This window comes from Spironucleus salmonicida, chromosome 3, assembly GCF_000497125.1.
Source record: "Spironucleus salmonicida strain ATCC 50377 chromosome 3, whole genome shotgun sequence".
NCBI classification, from domain to species: domain Eukaryota; phylum Fornicata; order Diplomonadida; family Hexamitidae; genus Spironucleus; species Spironucleus salmonicida.
The window spans coordinates 246,254-266,651 of record NC_090598.1 but is presented as its reverse complement, the minus strand read 5'-3'; the positions used below and the strand labels follow the sequence as shown (position 1 = coordinate 266,651).

The following is a 20,398-nucleotide window of genomic DNA, read 5'->3' as shown; positions in this document are numbered from 1 at the left end:
AAAATAAATAATATCACATAAAGCTCTCTTCTTCATCTATACCTTATCGCCACTATTTTCTGTGTACTAATTCTTTTATTTATTAATTACCACAACTCATACCTAGACAAGCAATCATACTTGTGATACCAGAAGCAGGCTTTAATAAAATACCAATAATACCTTTTCCGATCCCTTTTGCTAAGCCTGATTTTCCTTGTCGCGATAATCCTTTTTAAGGCTGTTTTACAACTCCATATATACCATCTATAAATCCATCTTTAAGGGATAAAAATGCATTTTTAACGGCTAGTTTAGGGTGTTTTTCACTCATTCTTCGTAATTTAAGTTGTCTAGCTTTAAATGATCCATCAAAAGTTAAAATCTCAAGGATTCTGGCAACAGAGGCTGGAAATGCGAAAATAGAATTAGTGAGCGATATTTATAGTTTGCGAGGTAGAAATTTAAGATTTTTAGCGTCTGTATGAATATCATCAATACAATTATCAAACGGTTCAAATGCTCGTTAAATAGATGCAGGAAGCTCTGTACCAGAAATAAGAGATGAAACGTTTGAAATAAGTTATGGAAAATAGAATTTTTAAAATTCAGTAATAGTTTCTCTTAATGAAATAAATTTATTACTAATAGTAAACGATGGTAGTAAAATTCTTATGTCTGAAAGATGCATAAAAGGATCTATTACAGTAGATAGTAATGAGTTAATAGTTCTAGTTTACGATAATACAATTTTTTCTAAAGAAAAAGAAACTGTAAGTTCTATTTAATTAATTTAAAAATTCCCAAAATACACTTAAGAGAAATCTAGCTTTTTTTATTTAAGCAAAAACGGTTTACCTATAATATTATCAACGATAAATAGCTTTTAATCTAATAGATCTGTGTTAGTTTGTGCAAAATTTGGTATAGCATTTTGGACAAAAATAATATTTTTAATTGTAAACACAAAATCATAAAGTGTCTATTCAACGTTTAATATAATTGGTTAAATTTAAATAACGGTATTGATAAAATGTCTAGTATTATTCTAATAAGTACATGTTAACATAAATGATGGATTCTAAGATAAAGCAAACGTTAAAATAAATTCAAAATAACTATTGCTGATAAAATTTTAAATACTAATGTGTGATATTGATACAGAAACTATCGTTTGTTCATTATAAATAAACTATGCTAATTTTGTGTTAGAAATAAATATTCTTAACTATTCATTTTAAACAGACTAGTTTACATTATTTTAAAATTCTATATGTGGGATATAAACTGAAATAGTACATGAATTGAATGTCAATACTCTTTTTGTATATATATTTTTGTCGTCTAATTTAAGCCAAACTTTCTATAGAACCGTATCATCTAAAATTGGTCTAAAACTAATCTTAATTATTTTCGTGTTAATATGGCAATCTAAACTTATAAAAATAGTAATATTATTTATTTTAATTGGCTTCCGCTTACCTATTTTTGTTAATGATACATTAACGTAATCTTTATCGTTAATAAAGATCTAAATTACGGGGACCAGTTATACATCATATAATTAATAATAACTCTCGGAGTTTTATTCAATCATTATTTTTTATAAATAATCCTTGCTCATAGATTCACTACACATTTTTTGCTTATTTTTTGATGAAATAGTAAAGTCTAATTGTTATTATACTTAAATTTACTATGATGTAAGATTGATAATTTTTATTGCATCTGATTCATCTGTTTTGTTGAAGATATCAATAATAAGAATCCCGCTCTGATGAAAAGTTTAAATAGATATAAATTAATTAAGACCTGGAATAAATAAGCATAAAGAACATTTTTAACTTAAATCAATTATAGATGAATACTAACTATTTTCTTCATATTAAAGATAAATATATTACTAGTTAACAAAAATTGGTGTTATTTTATCAATAGAATTAAGAACTGGATAAATATCATTCTTATTATCATTGCTACAAAAATAATAATTAAAGAAATAATTTGATTAGTTTCTAATAAGAATTTCTGGCTAAATTGTTAATATTGTAGAAGTTAATGTGATAGATGAAGATTTCAAAAAAGTAACTGTTAGTTAGTCTTCACTAAATTTTTACTTTGATTTGATCTTTTGAATGTGTATATTGTTCCATTGCTTCTTATCTTTACCTTATTATACTATAAGACGGGCATCATGTATTGTGTTTACACCTAAAAGCTCTACAAACTATAACCCTGTTAAATCAATCACTTTTTCACTAATAACTATATACACTTAATAATTAGTTAGATAAAAAAGATTTTAAATCATAAATTATGGATAAATTTTAAACACAGACTAATAATGTGTAAATGACTTATCTTAAGAAATATTAAGTAATATTGATTGACTTTGTTAATTATTTAAAACTATTTAATTTTTATAATCTAAATTAGATTATAACATAAAAACACTAACAATATCACAATATTACTAAAAATAGCCTTAATAGCTAAGCTTTTAAACTTTGACGTCCTGTTTAATTGTGGTATATATGTAATAATAATTCATGGGTAAAATATTTTAAGCATCAATATTTAGTATATTTTAACATAAATTTTAAACTATAAATGTTGGGTGTAAATAATAATTTATGAGCTCATTATGGTTAGATGATATTTTATTTTATTTTACGAGAGTAAATTTATTAGGAGAAATCTAAATTTCCTAAATATTTTCTAAATTTTTAACAATCTACCTTTACTCCTCAAATATAAAAATCAGTGTATCATTAAAAGAGTTAATATACTACTATAATTCAAATTAATTCTAATTTTAAATAGAGATTTTTAAATGAGATAAATTATAAATAGCTTTCTAGTATCTAAATATATAAATTAATTGACCATTTTCGTTAATAATTTAAAAGAACAAGTCATCAAGTAAACTAGAAAACAATTCCACTTAATTGATTTAAATATCAATACTTTTTAATATTGTATTATTTTCAATAATTAACAGCGTAAATTCATTATTAAATTTATCTATTGAATTTTATGAATACGGTAGTAATTCATGTATTAATGCAGTAGTGCCAAACTATTAAACTTAAACTATGTAATTCGTAGAATTCACTAATAAAATTCTATCATGAACAAGTTATAAAACAGTATCATCAGTATTCTCTAAATTCTTTATTAAACTATTAATTTATTGGGTAAATTAATAAACTTATTAGACGTTTGAAGTAATAGAAGGATTAAGATTAACTTATAATTCATCTACAACAATACATTGTTCTTTTTTCTCAGATATTTAATTTATAGAAATTTCTAATTTATTAATATCAATAATTTTGTCGAAATAAAAATTATTTTAGTTATAAGATTGTAAAATTGGAAATAAATATAATTAAATATTATTGTTGTCTATATTTTAATACCTATTCAAAAATTTTATTAAACTAACTTAACTTTCTGTTAATTTTAACACAAAAAGTGGTTGTGGAGTGACTTGTCTATCAAAGAAAACAATCTATATCTTCACACATTATACTTCAATCTATAAGTCCTATAAACTACAAAATGTACAATATGGTAAGTGTCCTATAATAGCAGGTTAACCTTAATTAGACTGCGAAGGTATAATAGTTTTCTAAAAGTTTTTGTGTTATTATATAGATTAAAAGGACTCATAAAATGTTTTATTGAGGATACTATCTTAAAGCTAAGTTAAATATTTAAGTTGAACCTTAAAAATATCATTATTTAAATTATATTATTCAATAATTTACAATATACTACCTATTCCTAAATTAAAAAGTATTTATTATGACTTAGTTTTGATTTTAACAAATATATTACTATCAATTGCCTAGTCTTAATATATGAATTGATCTTGTAATTTTATTTGTGTTGCAATCTCCATGTCTAATATATCTATAATTTCATTTACTTTTGTTCCTGTTAGTGCACTTATTGATATATTCATTAAGCAAACATCCGTAATCATTGTTAAATCCTTGACATATTTCTTAATATCTAAAGACTTACTAAATCTTTATCTAAGTCTGCTTAAAATTTGTAAATTAATAGAAGAATTTAGCTTAAGATAAAATTAAAATGTTGATGATACTATTACAGAGAGAGTGGTATTTAATAAATTAATCTTAAATTCTATTTTCTTATTGGAATGTAAAGTTTTATTCTAGATTATACCCAAATTATTAATCTTTGATATGTCTACAGTGATTATTTAAAATTACGCTTACATGTCCTAATAATAATTCTTCTACTATGCTTGGAGTTATTTCATCTTTTTATCTTTATAGTCTTCCGCCTATTTTTACTTTAATAAAAATTTACCAATATTATAAATTTATTGCGGATTAATTGTTAAAAATAATTACTAACGTATATCTAGAATAAGCTAAATATTATTTTTATCCGAAATTAAAGTAAAATATAGCCCCCTAGAAGAAAAAACTGGTTTTTAATCCTAATCTTCAGATTGTTAAAAATGTAATTTGATTTTATCTGTTTGTATATAGATAGTTTTCTTTGTATCAATAATGGAAGTCAAGTTAAAAGAATTTAAAAATATTTTATAATAATATTAATCAATTTTAATCGAGCCTTAAATAGATTAAATGTCAATTGAGAACTCAAAACTTGATATGTTAGTGATATTTGTTTATTCTTATTTGGAGACTTACTTAATAGTAGATAATATATTCCTAATGTTAATTTATTTCTTTTATGTCTTGAATTAACTATATGGTTCTAATAATGTCTCAAAATCTAAATTATCTGTACGCAACTTTATCTAAGAATAATTATCATAAACAAAAGAATCAAATTACGTCTAAAGTTATTGAACTTACTTATCTTCTACAATTGTTGTATTAGTAAATAATAAATTCTAGTTCATTACAGAAGTAAGATTAATTAAATAGTTGTCCTTTATATTAAGAATAATATCTGATTATGTTTTAATTTAAAATTTTTTATTTTATGTGTTCATATCAATAATTGCTATAAGTTATAACATTTGTAGATTAATTATAAGATCTTCTTTAGTACTAATTATTATAGAATTTAAAATTGTCGAGAAATTCTATTAGAAATTTATTACAGGTTAGGTTCTAATAATAGTATTTTATATACTTACTTTAACAAAATTATCCATTTATTTAATTGATTCTGGTATAATAACGTTGATTTCATTTAATTGACAAGCTATATAAATAAGAGGTAAATCTTATTATTTTTTTATTTGTTTTGACTTTTACTTCTATTAGTTAGATAATAATATATATACCTATTTAATATGATATTAAACTTTTTAAACAATATCCAATAATGATAATTTTAAAATATAAAAAGTAACACCACTAATTTTGCCTTCCACATCAAAGTCATATCGTATCTACTCTTTGCTAATAACTAACTGTAAATCAAATAAATCTTAATTGTCTAATGACGAGCATATATTTACCTTGTTTTCAGAATAATTTAGATCAGACGACTAGATTTTAAATAAAATAACATTCAATGATTATTTCTAAGATAATGATATCTATAATTTATTTATATTAGAATTTAAAAGAAGCTATTTATCATATGTATATAAATTTAATATCACACTATTAAGACTAATATTAATCTTGGAATTATAAATAATTTATGATGGTGCATTTACTCTAGAAATATTAGCAATATTTTTACCCGTTTTTAATTTTTCTCCTGATAATTAAATTTATGAGTCTGATTTTTAATTATCACTAAATATTTATTTTGAAAATCCTAATAACAAATCTATTATTTTTAAAATAAACTAGGGCTAATAGTTAAACATTAAATCTTAAACATCAAAATTAAGTAATTATCTATTATCTAAGTCATAATTTTTATCCTTTAACTTTAAATCGACGTATAATCCTTTCTATAGTTCAAAAAATTTAACATTTGTAATAAGATCATTTACAATTATATCATTTACCGATAAAGAAACCTATTTATCATAAACCTTATGACAAAAATTAGCTTGCATGATATTTAATATTATTTCTGCATTTGGATTAAATTACTACTTTAAGAAGTTTCCCAACACTAATTTTAATTGTTATATTTATATTTGCAAATCTAAAACAATAAAATCCTAAATTTTAAGTATTTTTTCAGATAGTTGTTATTCACTCTAATCTTAATAATCAATTTTTAAGCTATTGTCTTCATCTTTATTATCTTTATTGTAGTTTTAAGCTTTTTTCTTGTTAAACATTTCTTAATAAATATTATAAATAACTTAACAATTATAATCGTTTATATTTAAATTTATTTAAGATAAATCAGCATGTACTTAAAATCGAGTAGTAGATACATAATTTGATAGAATAGAACGAATAAAATTAATTTTACAATTAAATGGCTTGAAAAGATCAAATTTTTCATTACTCTAATCATTATTAGAAACACTATTTTAATTTAATTAATATAAAAATGATACCAATTCTGTGAAATCTAAATTATTTTATAAAGAAAAAATTGATGTATTATTCATAAACAATTCATATTCATCATAAAAACTATTTTTGTCTTACTATTTTATAGTTTAAAACAAAAATCTTCCTAGATTAATAACAATATATTATTCTTATTTCGTAGGGAATATTATCATCGATCCATTTAAGGATAACTAAATTTAAATTCTTTTGTGATTTTACTTTGATAGTTTCAATGCATTTGCAGAATAATCTTAAATCTATGAAAATTTATCCTCTAATTACGTCTATTCATTCATAATTTCTTATTTCTCTTAATTTTAAAAAACAGCAAACTATTACTATAACAACACAAGCATTTCTAATAGTTCTGATGTTAAAACTATTGACAGCGGCTAACTATCCAGTTCCAACGTACCACAGTAATAATTATCTACATTTGGCATAACAAATGAAAATGCGAACAAAATATCGCTATTGCTCTCCTTATAATCAATATCTTTGATAGATTATAGAATATTTTGTGGATTATGTGGCAATTTCCTTATCAGCGTGTTATAGCGCTACACCCCATGCGATAAATCAAATAATTCGAAATTTCCGATCAGAAGCCCGCATTTAATCACATCTGGCTATTATTTCTTTAAATCAACCTAAACACTTGTTAAGACAAGCCGCACAAGCTGTTGATCAGTCTGAGAATCGTTCAGTGCCACTTAAATATCATTGAATTTCATGCAAACATCAAGCAGCTTAAAACCGACAGGATACTCATCCTTTTTGAGGACTCCATTTTGCTACATAATCTGCTAATCGATTTCTTCATCCCGGACGCTGAACTTGAATTCCGCCTTTTTGAGTTTCTAGAAGTTCTCGCCGACGAGTTGGCGCAGCACCAGCCCCTTGCAAAATATGAGCTCCTATTCGCTGAATTGCTGCTGCAGCAAAATCATCAACTCCTTCTGCTTCTAATCTAGTAGTACAGAGCCCTCCCGGTCGAACGCGTCCTGCTGCTTCTGAGTCGCGAATTTGGTCTTAAAATTGATGTAGTGCTGTGCGTACAAAGAGCAGTAGAGGGGGTACATTAGGCGATTCTCGAATGGATGTTCGTAGGTGTCTAAGAGCATGTAGGACCACCAGGGCTCTGATAATATGGGCTGGGATGGGCGGTTTTCGATATGGCCCACGATAATGATTTTTGATAGTTCTTTGGCCTAGTGGAGAGTTTTCGCCAGTTAAAGACACGAAATGTTGAAATTGCAGTTTGAAACTGAGGCGGTAACAGAAAATTTTGGTCCCATGAACTGGAAATTATTTTCAGTTTTGTCGTAATTCACAATTAGTTTTACAGACATTGGGTGGATGACATATGAGAAGGATGGGATTTACTTGTTTGTCGCTATGTTTTTCAGTAAAAACTATTTAACCTCGTTCTTCTCCTTACAATTAGAAAGACACTCAAATGAGTTATCTATATAGAGAGACATTGATTGGAGTTGTAATCGTTTGCTTAAAATCGTTACATCTTCTTTTAAAACAATTGGAATTTCTTTAATTGTGCCTTCATCTTTTATGATTTGAACAGTATCGATACTAATAGATTCAACTGCTAAACCTACACAAAGTTAACGTTTTTAATTCTCAAATCTTATATGAAAATTTTTAATTTAAATTTTTAGATTATTCAATACTGAATTTATTAAACCTGAAACAAACTTAGATTTTTTCCCAGCTTTATCTCCATTAGCAATCTTTTCCTCTTCAAATAACTCTGCTTAAAATACATGTTTAATCTTCTCTTTAATTTTTAGTTGCAGCTAATCCTATAAAGTTTTTGTATCTAGCTCTAACTCATCTTTTGAAACGGCTAGAATTAATAAATCCTCGATAAATACCTAGATAGGTTCCGTTTTAAGTTTTGTTATTGAAAATTTAAGATTTAATTTTGATAGAAAACCTGCTTTTACCCCCAATCCAGGCAAAACTTCTGAAAGTGCATCAGACTTTAAAGAAAGGTTTCTGATTTCAACATCACCTTTACCAATTGAAATATTAAGCATATTTTTATCAAAATTATCCAAATATTTTGTTGCTAAATCTTATAGCTTATTGACTATTAAGGATTCAAGCATATTTAAATCGAGAGGTATTGTTATTACTCAATATAATAATGTATATTAATTATTTTTGAATATTATATATATTGAATATTAGGTATTGTAGTAAAACATAAAAAAATAAAGATATATTGAAAATAGTCGATTCTACATCAAAGTAAATCACTAATAAATTAAGCTGTCTTATAATCATTCTTACGATTTTCCCATTCTCTAGGGAGACCAAGATTATCTTTGATAACAATAGACTCAATATCTGCTTATACTAGTTTTTAGACTCCGCAAATTTCAATCCTCACACCTTCATCTAACAGTAACTAGAAATTTGGGCCTTTAAAGCAATTTGCATTAGATTCCCAGACAGACTTAAACCCACATCTATTTATATAGGATAGCGCTGCATAAGAATACTATTAGTATTAGGACTTTTAATATTTTAATATTTTATTTGCAGCCTCGAGAAGAGTAAACTATGACAGTGATGTTTCCTAGGCTAAAATCTCCAAAATACTATTAAATACTTTATTATAAATAATAGTATCGTAATCAGATGGTTTTGATTCATCTAGCTAAAGTAATACTCCAAGAGCTGCCGCATGTGCATCTTCATAAATGGAAAATTTTTATTAAAGCTACTTTGCTGCTTTTATGAATTGTTTGTTTGTAATTTGGGATTTTGTTACTATTGATTTACCAACAGATTTCGATGTTGAGTAATTTATAGAAGACATTTTTGTATTAATTATAATTTAATAATTCTGTTTTAATATTTAATAATTTAAATTGTAAAGATCTGCATTTTATATTATAATAATATATAATTTATTATTTTAGTGAACAAAATATATTGATATATAAAATTGAATTTTAATGGTTAACTGTTACAAATACTTATCGACGAAATATAGTTCAGATACTGAAAAAAAAGAGTTAGATAGGGTATTATAGTATAATACATAATATTAAGCCTATATCATATAAATTTAAAATATTGTTTTTAACATGAAATAAAAAAATTGTGACTACAGATATTAGCAATACACAATAGGAGTAAAGATATTAACTAAGTAATATATTGATATTTAATTATTATATTAACTAACATAAGACTAAAGATAAATAGAAAATACACTATTTATGTAAGTTAAATGCTATCATCTTGGCACAACTCGTGTGTTAAATTAATACTTACGTATTATGTATCACTCACTATCACTTAAAAAGTCATGATCAACGCAACCACCATATGCTTCGTACTAATTCAAAATAAACTCTTTAGATTGTTAATACTAATCTTCATCAATTCCAAAGACAAGCTATTAACGTACTCTTTAGAATAAATCAATAGAACTATCTAACATTGTTTTATTCTATTTTCCATTGTATAATAATTATTCTTACCTTACTTGGGTCCTCCAATCAATTCCTAAAATTTTTTTAAATAAGAATGGAAAGGTATCTGATAATTCAATATCAGCCTATTAAATTTAAAGCCATCTATTATGTCGAGCATTAACTTTTTCATCTTTTAATAAAACGCTCGAAAAACTATTTTGTATCATATCTTCAAGGTCAACTTCTTCGTTCAAATCCCCTTCTAATACCTAATAAGATTTCAATAAATTTTGAATAGGGCTGGTTTAGATTCCTCTTAAAATATTATCAATTTCGTATTTATCAGTCGATAACTTTTTAATAAATTAAGCTAATTAAATAGCAGAAATTGACGAGTCCTAATATACATCTTGCTACGCCTATCTCACAAGCACTCCGTGAGTACTGAAATCATTTAAATCATATTAAAATTTTGACTGATAAATCTATTTAAATTTCATCTCAGAATGGTCAATATCATAAACAAAAATTGATGTTTTTGGTGTGTTTTAAGACAAAAAATCTAGAATTTCAAGTTAACTAGACTGATAATCTGGCTCCTAAAACATGAAAAAAGTATCAATAGAATCACATTTTTCAAGTTAAATTCTTATATTGTCCAATAAATTAACTTTTTCATGATCAAAATCCGTAAATGGTATGAAAGTCCGTTTGTTTTCCATAAAGTCCGTCGGGAGTTAAATATTATTTAATTTGACTCTAGCATCTTCTATAAAATTTAACTGATTGTTCTACCAGGCAGTATATAGTAATGCACCAGACTAAGCATATGCCTAATTATAAATCTCACTACTTTTTTTAAAATAGTTTTAGTGATAGTCTGATAGAGGTTTTTAATTATTAATAATTTGGGAATCATCCTATTGATCAATTTCAGGGAGATCTAGACCCCATGGTGTTGGACCGATATCATCTGCATTGCAAAATGTAACAGCTCTTGGTATGAACTCGTCATTTTTCTGATAGAAATTACAATTAAATTGTTCGGGATTTTTTTATAATATGTTCCAAAAATGTTAGTCCATAAAGGCTGGGTTCTTTCCGTAACTTATTGTCACCACTTCCATTTCTTTATTGTATTAGTTTTAAAATTATCAATATATAATAAACTTATAACTCATTTCAAGGATTCATATAAAACATTGGCAATTATCTCCCTAGCTTCTTGTTATTCAATCTAAAACTATATCATAACACAGAGATCCCAATTTTATGCTGGTTCTTTACTAATAACTAAACTTCCTATTAATCCTGCCACATTTTAGCCATGAGGAGTATCTAATATTTTAATCGTTTTTTATGGAAGCCTCATTTCATGCTAAATAGTTTAACACGAATCTGAATAACTATCTATTCTTCCTGCTTTCTTTTCTATTAACTAAGAATCGTCAAAGATTATCCTGTCTCCAATTACTACTATTCCTAAATAACTAGCAAATAAAGCATGAATACCATCAGTTCTAGGTATTCCTATTTACTTAACAACTCGCTATAATTTAACTTAGAATTTTTAGTTATGAGATCGAATTTACTATATCGTCAAAGGTTTTAATAATTCATGCATTTGTTACCATGACATCTACTAGGACTAAAGTTCCAGAAATTTCCTGTGATTTTATGGTGTCCATACTGATTACTAAACTGACGTAGTTGGAGTCATAACCTATGGTAATTTAGTCTAAAGAACATGTTTTAATTCTTTTAATAAATTAAGAATTTCGTTAAGCTCATGTGTTTTAGTAATAATTTCTGGTGTAGTTTACTTAGTTAGTGATTATAATAGAACTAAATCATCATTAGAGATAGGCTTCAAGCGCTTGAACTTTGGGTCCATTTAAAAAGTAACTTTAAATAATCATATAATATTGGATATCATATAGAAAAAGTTAAATAAAAGAAGAAAAGGGTAATAAGACAAAGAAATAAATTAATGTTTAGTTTGTATAGATTCTCATTATCTACCAATTTATTGAAGTATAACAATAATAATGGTTGATACTTGAAACTACATATAATTTGATTTCCTGATTAAGATAGAAAAGTACAGTAACTATCATAATTAAATAGAAAAATAATTAGAAATTAACATCTTAAAAGTAATATTTGCAATAAGTCCTATTTGCGAAAGAATATCACTCAGATTTTTTAGGTGAATTTGGTCTTGTTTCGCATAAAACTGAAATATGATTAACAAGCAATTCAACTGCTTCAAAATTAGCTTGCTCATCGATTGCATCCCAAGGAATAACAAGATTTGCGTTCTTTTTCTAGGATACTACCCATTTGTCATAAGCAGGTTTAACTTATTATTCGTATTAAGAAAGTATGCCATCAAGATCTCTACCACGCTCAGCTATGTCTCTTCTGATACGCCTGATAAGTCTTTATTCACCAGAGCAATCAACGAAAATTCTAAGATTACAAACTTCGGCAATGATCTTCCAATAATAAGAATAGATACCTTCGATTATGATAATATCAGCTGCTTCAATTTTTTCATATTGTTCAACATGTTTGGAAAGCGAGTAATCATAAATCGGACAGTTAACTGACTTTCGCTCTTTTAACTAGTTGATGGTATTAAGAAGTTCTCTCTCATCCAACATAAATGGATCATCATAATCAACTTTTCCATCATACCTAGTAATTATTTCAGGCGTCTGATCCTTGTAAAACAAATCAACAGAAAGATGAGATACAGATTTTGTATCAAAATAATCACGAATAAGTTATCCTATAGTAGTCTTACCTGAAGCAGATCCTCCTGCAATTCCAATAAAAGTAACATTGCCACGCTTTGCTATCATTTACTTTTTAAGAGCTTTGATCATTATTTCTGGGGTGATCATTTTATGGAGTAGAAAAGATAAAGAGGTAATGATTTTAGCTAAAAATAATGTGTAAAATTTCTAAAATATAATAAATACTTATATAAATGGTAATAGATTATGCTCACTGTGCATAATTTTTACATATATTCATACAGTATTATAGTGCTCTAGTTTTTATTTGAAAACCATTGTATTTAATCAATAAAAATAAAAATAAAGGATAATGCAATAAAATATTAATAATTACACAAGTTAGTATAATTTTTTAAGTATTTATATCATTATTATATAGATAAATAATTATTAAAAATTCAGTGTGATTCTATTTTTTATTTTCATTCCCTTGACAAAGAAATCAAAAAAACGACTGATTTATCGATCTCTAGCCATGTGGCTTCCGATTGCCAGTTTCAGTCCACAACAGGGGGTTTAGGAAGCTAGGTGACTCGTATCTCTTGGTGCCAAATAACTCTGCCATTTTCAAAATATTTTTTAACTTTTTAACCTGTTTTTACTACTCTATTTTGATGCTCTAATTTAGTCTGTTCTAAGGTTTTAATTTTTTAATATAATAATTATTAAATTAACTTATATCGTTCTTCAAAGTTTATAGATAATTAAATGTATATAGTAATTTTATAACACTGTTAAATTTAATAATCTATCTATATTCTGATGTAATAATAAATATCATTAGCTCCAGACTAGTATAGATATAATAATGCAAAGTATTAAATTTAATTTACGCATGTAGATCTAAAAAAATAACATCGTAATTTCTAAGTTGTTGTGTAGAATTATATTACTTTATTAAATAATAATATATTATTTTATTTTGATTGGTAATGTAAATAGCAGTTATCGATCACCAAAATGATGACTAAGTTAGTGGGTATATACATTTATTAGATAATTCCAAATCAATTTAGCGTAAATTTACCCAATAAGCGAGCAAGCTGGTCGACCTCTTTAAGCCGGTGAAAGTGATCACCACGAAATTCCGCAGGACGTACCTTTGCCACAACTCGCACCAGGACTCTGTGGTTGCCATATCAATGTTTAGCAGCAGCATAGTAACCTCTTCTCTGGACGGGGTAGTGCGCTTCTGGGGATACACAGACCACGTTCTGCTCCAGCAAAGTTTCGTGGTATTCAAGGCGGCCTGCGTCAAAGTGTGGGAGAGGGAGGGCAGCTTCCTATTTTTGCTCTTGGACGGCACCATCTGCACTGAGGATCAAACCCAAGTTGCGAGGGTGGGATTGGTGGAGCAATGCGCCGCATCCGGTGGCTCGGTACTTGTGGTGGAGCGAGGGGGCACCGTGCACCACCTAGGCATGGCCGGAGCAGCTATCGACCGCTTCTGCCCACAGATCCCAGAGCACAGTACAGTGACCTGCTGCCACCTGGTAAACGGGTCCGCGTTCCTTGGTCTAAGCAACGGCACGGTGGTGGTGCGGTGCGCGGGTACTCAGCCCGAACAGGCCAGCGTATGCAAATCCTCAATTATGGCTATCTGCGCCGTTCCAAAGGGCGAGTTTTCCATCCAGGTATCACAGGCCACCCAGCAGCCCACACTGGTGATCGTGGTATCGCGAGACGGTTCCATCTTTGCCATCGAGGAACTGGGGCTGAAACTGGTGAAGTCCTTCGCGAGCGGGCATACAGTGGTGTCCGCGGGAGTTTCCGACGGGCGGGTCGTTCTGGTACACCACAGCAGCATTCGCGTGTTCGCTATCACCAGCCTCTTCACACAGCACCATGCAGTAACTCCCAGCATCAGTGGTCTTACTTCTGCGTGCATGCTAGGAAGCTAGCTATGGGCAGGCAGTGGGGATGGCGCGCTTGAGGTAATAGAAATACTGGACTGACTTAGTATCATCACGGAATGTATTTATATAATTTTATATTTCTAAGAGAACAATCTTAATTACTTTACTGTTATGTTTTGACTATTTCAATATTGATTATAATTGAGGCTTTTGTATTTCTAGTAATTATGATAAAATATTTATATTGAAAATGTATTTACAATTTAATATTATTATTATCGTTTCACTTAATTCTATTATTTTTCATAGAACAGTTAAACTTGAGTATAGGTATATTTTCTTAATATGAATTATTGTTGAAATTTAAAGACATCAGAAGAATTAGATTTGATACGCATTATTTTCTAATAGTAAAATCTGTGTATAACTATATAACCAAATTTTTATATTTCAACTCATAAATTACAATTTTACAAATTATAATACTATTTTATATCAATTGTTCATCGTTTGTTCTATCTGCAATAAAAATAGACTTTTATATATTTGCTGAAATAATATTATGTAAGCAAGTGATTTTTATTATCGAAACTGCAAATCATTATAATCTCTGAAATAAACTATTTGATATTTTTGAAGTGAAGATAGTTATATAATTGACGATAATTATGACAATATATAATATATTGTAGTATTATACTATTATATCACCATGTTGATAAGTTTTATAAATTTAAGTATTTATTATAAAATTTAATATTAGCAATATACAATGGTCAAAAATCTATTAAAATAAACACAATAAAATAATAGTATCAAAGTTCATCTTATGCTTTACCATTGATTTTAAGCAATTCAACATAAAATACTAAATCGGCATTGGGAGGAATAATAGATCCTGCACCTCTTGAACCATATGCCATGTTACTAGGGATGATAAGTTTAGTTTTTTATCCTATTGACATCTTTAAAAGACCTTCATCCCATCCTTTGATAACTTAACCTACACCAACAGTAAAATCAAACGGTTGATTACGATCAACAGAAGAATCAAATTAGGTACCATCTAAAAGTGTACCAGTGTAATGAACTGTAATTTTATCACCTTTCTTAGGGAAATGAGTATTATCGCCTTCATGAATAGTTTCAATTTGTAATTCAGCAAGTAATAGTAACATTTTAGAGGATACAAATAATAAAATAATATATAATATCATATAATAAAATAATATATATTTAGTTAAAAACATAAACTCTAAGTATTTATAAATTATTATATATGCCTAACTGTTGGGTATGTTTGTTTTTATGTTATAATTTAACATTGATCTAAAATAAAATAAATTCTAGAATCAACGAAATTAGTTCTCTATAAATATACTAATCAACATCTAAATATATTTCCACTCCTGACTGTTTAACTGTTATATGGTCAACCGTGAACATTGAACAACTTTTAATGCAAACATTAAATATTTTGAGTTATTATTTCTTAATGAACATTTTATTATTTAAGATTATACAATCCATATCACTCAATATTCTAAATAATTTTTAAATCAACCTCATCACATACTAATGCTTATTATGTAAAGTCAAGTTTCTCTAATAGTGTATCCATATTAATATTACCCTCCACTACTACATAATAGTCAAACATTTTCTTTCCAACTTTCATTATTTTGTTTCTATCAAAAATTGCTTTTATGCATTTCAATTGATTCTACTTAAAGAAAATTGGGCTAGCGATATAACACGCCACTTACTTGGTACAGTTAATAGCAATGCTATTATTGGTATTTTCATTTTTAAAAATACATGGGATATTAAGAGTTGAAAAATTACCATTTTTGTCATCAAAATCACCACAAATTGGCGGAAGTTACCAACTTGGCATTCCTGCCTTCAACTCTGGAAAAGTTATGCATGAATATGTGCTTTAGCCATTAGTGAAATCATGGGTTTAGTCATACTTATTATAGTAAATCTTAGCATCGGAAATGACTTTTTATGCTCCATTAACTAATTTTTCAGCTGTTTCAGGAATAACTCTTACTAAAAAGCTATATATTCCTAGATTCTTACATCCTTCTACTATCATTCCAGTGAGTGACCAAAGCCAAAATGTACTATCATAAACGTCTCTAGTACGTGTTTATGCAGTAGCCATGGCAAAAGAACAGTTTATACAGTCTCGAATGAAAGTAGATCCTGCACACGCTAGAATTACAAATGAACAGTTTTTACACTCATCTATAGATACAGCCTGAATATTTGAAATAACTACAAATGAGCAATTTTGACAATTTTCAGCTCTAAATTCTGAAGAGTTTTCGATCAAAAAATACTATGAATTTTTATTTTTGAAAATGGTAGGAAAACACTGATGAGATAATTATGGCGAAGTCGTAGGAAAAAATGTGTAGTTTGGTGAAAGGTTAATATTTGGTGTTGGTTGTTTTTTAACTTGCTATGAGGAAGGTTTAATACAAATAGAAAAACCAGCCATTTTAGAGAAATACATTTATTTAGTATATGAGATAATATTATTTAAAAAGTTGATTTCTATTAAAATGTAAATGTTATATTTGAAAAATTATGCTCCTGAGTATAAAATACATACTATATAAATATATTTATAAAAGCATTCTTCTAAGTAAGAATTTTAAGCACTTATTTCTTTTATTTTCAATAAAATTTTTAAATTTTACACTGATATTCATTGTTTTAACGCTATTAATTATGAAAGAGATTTAGTTATGTCAATGGAAGATATAACATCAAGAGAAAATGTAGTAGAATAAATTTTTATGTTTTATGATAAGGATAAGTCAGAAAATTTTAAAATAATCATTCGAGCAGCGATTTTTGTTGCATGTAACCAATGGATATCTGAAGATAAAGGAACTACATTTTTCATTTAGGATGTGTTATGTGTATTTGATACATCTTCATAAAATTGATTATTAGTGAATCAAATCATTCTAATATTATGTGTAGTTTCATTTTATTAAAATGAACTTTAAAAATTAAATTTTAAAAAAAGTATTTTCATACGTGTTATAGGATTTAAAAATCAATGAATTATCTGAAACATAATTTGATTATTACTTGAGTAATAGAATGGATTGGAAGCAAGCCTCAGCTTATTTAAAGTATGATTTTAATAAACTCAAGAGATGGTATAATGAAACTTATTTAAGATGTAAGTTAATTCCATTAAGTACATAAGATTCTAAACTTATGAGGATAATGGTATTTGAACTTTTAGATAACGGTTGTATTTGGGATAAGAGTTATAAATAGTTAATTTAGTCTAAGTTATCAAGATCATATGATAAAATTACTTTTAACATAGCTTTTAATAACTAAATTAAAAGCTGGAAACGCCTTATACCGGATCGTTTACTAAAAGATTTATTAGCATTAAATATTATTGATTTAAATAAAACACCTTAAGAGTTATAGGATGATAGTGATAATGTATATTGATAAGCAATATACTATTATATAAGATATTTATTATATTAATAATTTATTATTAGTGTAAATATTTACTTAAAACTTAGTTCTGACATTGTATTATTTTTCACCTTTGCTAATAATATCTTTTTCTTAATCAGGTTTTGGTTTAAAATTCTAATTGTATCATACTATTTGTTACTTTATATAATAAATAGTTTTATACTAATGCATATTTTAATTATGAATTTGCTATAACTTATTAAAAAAATTAAATTAGTCATTTTACTAATAAGATATCATAACATGGCTTAATAAAAATAAGATATAAAATAATTGTTAAAATATACTACAAAGATTTTAAAAATAACTGTCGAACCAAAGATGGAAATTCTATGATAATATAAATAATAGTTTAAATTTATATTTCATTCAAATATAAGTTATTAAAGCTTATGGTCATCAAGCCAACCAAGACCCATTAATGAGATGTTAAATCTACTTAAATGAGTTACTTAAAACTAAATTAATTTATAATTCTCAATAAAATATTAAACATCCATACTATTTTAAATAGTCAATTTTATGGTACCTAAAATTTTATATTATGGCATATTAACAGTAAAATTAGTAATAAGATAATCAGAAAATATTAAAAATTATTTGCTTGTAATTCTAGGTGTTTATTTTTTGAGACTTTACAGATTTTTTTCAAACTCATGTTTTATAACAATATATAATGCATCGTTTTAACCAACATAATATGTAATAAACTTTAATATAATAATAGTTTCATCTTAGTAATAAGTTAATAGATTGGCCAAGGTTTCTGTAGAATATGCAGTAATAGTTCTTTAAATCTGTTCAGAGTAAAATATAAATGATTGATATCGTTTAATAACTCCTTAAAATCTATTAAATAACTCATCTTAAAATCTAAGATCAAGTGTATCAATAAAATCTCGTTGGTTTCTCATTATTTTTTAATTAATATTATTTAAACAGGTTGTAATCAAATTTACATTCTCAATTGCAGTAAATCTTTATCTAGGCATATAATGTTCTTATTAGCACATAATAAAAGATTAATGTTGCTGTAATAATTATAAGCAAATCTCATTAGATGCTTTATATTATATATTTTTTCTACGTTTTTCTTTATATTAAACTACTTTTTACTCATAAGTACTTAATAATTCAGAAAATATTGTCCCAGAATATGTAAATCTCATTCCACGTAGACATTAATGTGATAATTTCGGTCTTAAGCTGCTAAATATTAATAATGTCATCTACTCTGGAGATAATTTTGTCATGATATTTTGTACTTGTGTATTTTTTTCACTTGCAGCTATCAAATTTTAAGCAGAAGATTGAACATCAGGCAATGGTGTAATATGTGACCAATTATGGATTTCAGTGTTTGAAACTGTTTATATATTGGTTTCTACTATTGGTATTTCTTCAGGATTATTGACTTTTAAAACTTCTTGTGATTAGGATGTGGCTATATCATTTATGAAAGCAGGCTTCTGAGCAGGCTCGTTTGTGAAGTTTTTTGATATCATAAGATTTTTGATATTATTTTCAAGTTATTTTTTGTATTTATGGTCAAGTATAATTGCATCAACGTATTGAAGCTATTTTTTAGGATCTTCAGCAATAACTAATTCACTTGCTTTGTAAGCAACTTCAAAAATAGAACTTTTCTAATCCTAAGTAAATTTTCTTATTGTGTTCTCAAATTATTACTTTCGCATAGCCATTATATAACACTGAAATAACAGTAATTAATCTTCTGAGATGTCTTTGGTAAGTTCTAAAACAGTATCTTTCAACTGATAATTTACAGATGTAAAGTGTCTATAATTCATACCCAATCGATTATCAGCTTGGTACATATCAGCATCAACAAAAGTCGGTTGTTGTACATGGTAAGCAGCAATTTATTGAGAATATTCTTTAAGCTACTAATTAGTTTATATTTTCGTTATACCAATTGTCTATTACAATTATTTAAGGAGTAAGACTGCCTTAGAAAATGATTAAAAAACTAGAGAAAATTGTTCACTATCAAATGAAAACGAAACTGAATAAGTCATTGATAAATTGGATATAAATTTATATATTGAAATATATAATTAAATTTGAAATAATATTATTCATAAATTTATTTATATATAATTATATAATAAATATGAATATTTAAAAATTTATTACATGTATCATTTAATTAATATTTGGACTAAAATATTATATGATATTATATAATTTCTAATTATTAAATTTATTAAAAAAATTGCGATTGATAGATATTATGTAATTATTATATTAGTATAAGTTATATCTACTGTAATATTTAT

General features: G+C 26.4%; 12 protein-coding genes across 12 annotated transcripts; 3 read left to right on the top strand and 9 right to left on the bottom strand. All coding sequences in view use genetic code 6, as the record gives it.

Moving 5' to 3' along the window:
• Window positions 1-13: 13 nt before the first annotated feature.
• SS50377_22388 (putative vacuolar sorting-associated protein 13) lies at window positions 14-8,593 on the bottom strand (the record flags this gene model as incomplete). Its single annotated transcript, XM_067906278.1, has 1 exon — window positions 14-8,593. One exon carries the CDS (start codon window positions 8,591-8,593, stop codon window positions 14-16), a length of 8,580 nt encoding a protein of 2,859 aa, XP_067765546.1.
• Window positions 8,594-8,730: 137 nt separating this feature from the next.
• SS50377_22387 (uncharacterized protein) lies at window positions 8,731-9,309 on the bottom strand (the record flags this gene model as incomplete). Its single annotated transcript, XM_067906277.1, has 1 exon — window positions 8,731-9,309. One exon carries the CDS (start codon window positions 9,307-9,309, stop codon window positions 8,731-8,733), a length of 579 nt encoding a protein of 192 aa, XP_067765545.1.
• A 471-nt stretch (window positions 9,310-9,780) lies between these two features.
• On the bottom strand, window positions 9,781-11,040 carry SS50377_22386 (uncharacterized protein; the record flags this gene model as incomplete). The annotated part of the gene is made up of 1 exon (XM_067906276.1): window positions 9,781-11,040. One exon carries the CDS (start codon window positions 11,038-11,040, stop codon window positions 9,781-9,783), a length of 1,260 nt encoding a protein of 419 aa, XP_067765544.1.
• Window positions 11,041-11,090: 50 nt separating this feature from the next.
• On the bottom strand, window positions 11,091-11,807 carry SS50377_22385 (uncharacterized protein; the record flags this gene model as incomplete). The annotated part of the gene is made up of 1 exon (XM_067906275.1): window positions 11,091-11,807. One exon carries the CDS (start codon window positions 11,805-11,807, stop codon window positions 11,091-11,093), a length of 717 nt encoding a protein of 238 aa, XP_067765543.1.
• A 298-nt stretch (window positions 11,808-12,105) lies between these two features.
• On the bottom strand, window positions 12,106-12,822 carry SS50377_22384 (Uridine kinase domain-containing protein; the record flags this gene model as incomplete). The annotated part of the gene is made up of 1 exon (XM_067906274.1): window positions 12,106-12,822. One exon carries the CDS (start codon window positions 12,820-12,822, stop codon window positions 12,106-12,108), a length of 717 nt encoding a protein of 238 aa, XP_067765542.1.
• Window positions 12,823-13,159: 337 nt separating this feature from the next.
• SS50377_22383 (uncharacterized protein) lies at window positions 13,160-13,498 on the bottom strand (the record flags this gene model as incomplete). Its single annotated transcript, XM_067906273.1, has 1 exon — window positions 13,160-13,498. One exon carries the CDS (start codon window positions 13,496-13,498, stop codon window positions 13,160-13,162), a length of 339 nt encoding a protein of 112 aa, XP_067765541.1.
• A 151-nt stretch (window positions 13,499-13,649) lies between these two features.
• On the top strand, window positions 13,650-14,672 carry SS50377_22382 (uncharacterized protein; the record flags this gene model as incomplete). Its single annotated transcript, XM_067906272.1, has 1 exon — window positions 13,650-14,672. One exon carries the CDS (start codon window positions 13,650-13,652, stop codon window positions 14,670-14,672), a length of 1,023 nt encoding a protein of 340 aa, XP_067765540.1.
• A 716-nt stretch (window positions 14,673-15,388) lies between these two features.
• SS50377_22381 (Peptidylprolyl isomerase) lies at window positions 15,389-15,751 on the bottom strand (the record flags this gene model as incomplete). Its single annotated transcript, XM_067906271.1, has 1 exon — window positions 15,389-15,751. One exon carries the CDS (start codon window positions 15,749-15,751, stop codon window positions 15,389-15,391), a length of 363 nt encoding a protein of 120 aa, XP_067765539.1.
• A 353-nt stretch (window positions 15,752-16,104) lies between these two features.
• On the bottom strand, window positions 16,105-17,097 carry SS50377_22380 (Tubulin binding cofactor C; the record flags this gene model as incomplete). Its single annotated transcript, XM_067906270.1, has 1 exon — window positions 16,105-17,097. One exon carries the CDS (start codon window positions 17,095-17,097, stop codon window positions 16,105-16,107), a length of 993 nt encoding a protein of 330 aa, XP_067765538.1.
• Window positions 17,098-17,146: 49 nt separating this feature from the next.
• Window positions 17,147-17,536, top strand: SS50377_22379 (uncharacterized protein; the record flags this gene model as incomplete). The annotated part of the gene is made up of 1 exon (XM_067906269.1): window positions 17,147-17,536. One exon carries the CDS (start codon window positions 17,147-17,149, stop codon window positions 17,534-17,536), a length of 390 nt encoding a protein of 129 aa, XP_067765537.1.
• A 52-nt stretch (window positions 17,537-17,588) lies between these two features.
• SS50377_22378 (uncharacterized protein) lies at window positions 17,589-18,065 on the top strand (the record flags this gene model as incomplete). The annotated part of the gene is made up of 1 exon (XM_067906268.1): window positions 17,589-18,065. One exon carries the CDS (start codon window positions 17,589-17,591, stop codon window positions 18,063-18,065), a length of 477 nt encoding a protein of 158 aa, XP_067765536.1.
• Window positions 18,066-18,463: 398 nt separating this feature from the next.
• On the bottom strand, window positions 18,464-20,137 carry SS50377_22377 (uncharacterized protein; the record flags this gene model as incomplete). The annotated part of the gene is made up of 1 exon (XM_067906267.1): window positions 18,464-20,137. One exon carries the CDS (start codon window positions 20,135-20,137, stop codon window positions 18,464-18,466), a length of 1,674 nt encoding a protein of 557 aa, XP_067765535.1.
• Window positions 20,138-20,398: the final 261 nt, after the last annotated feature.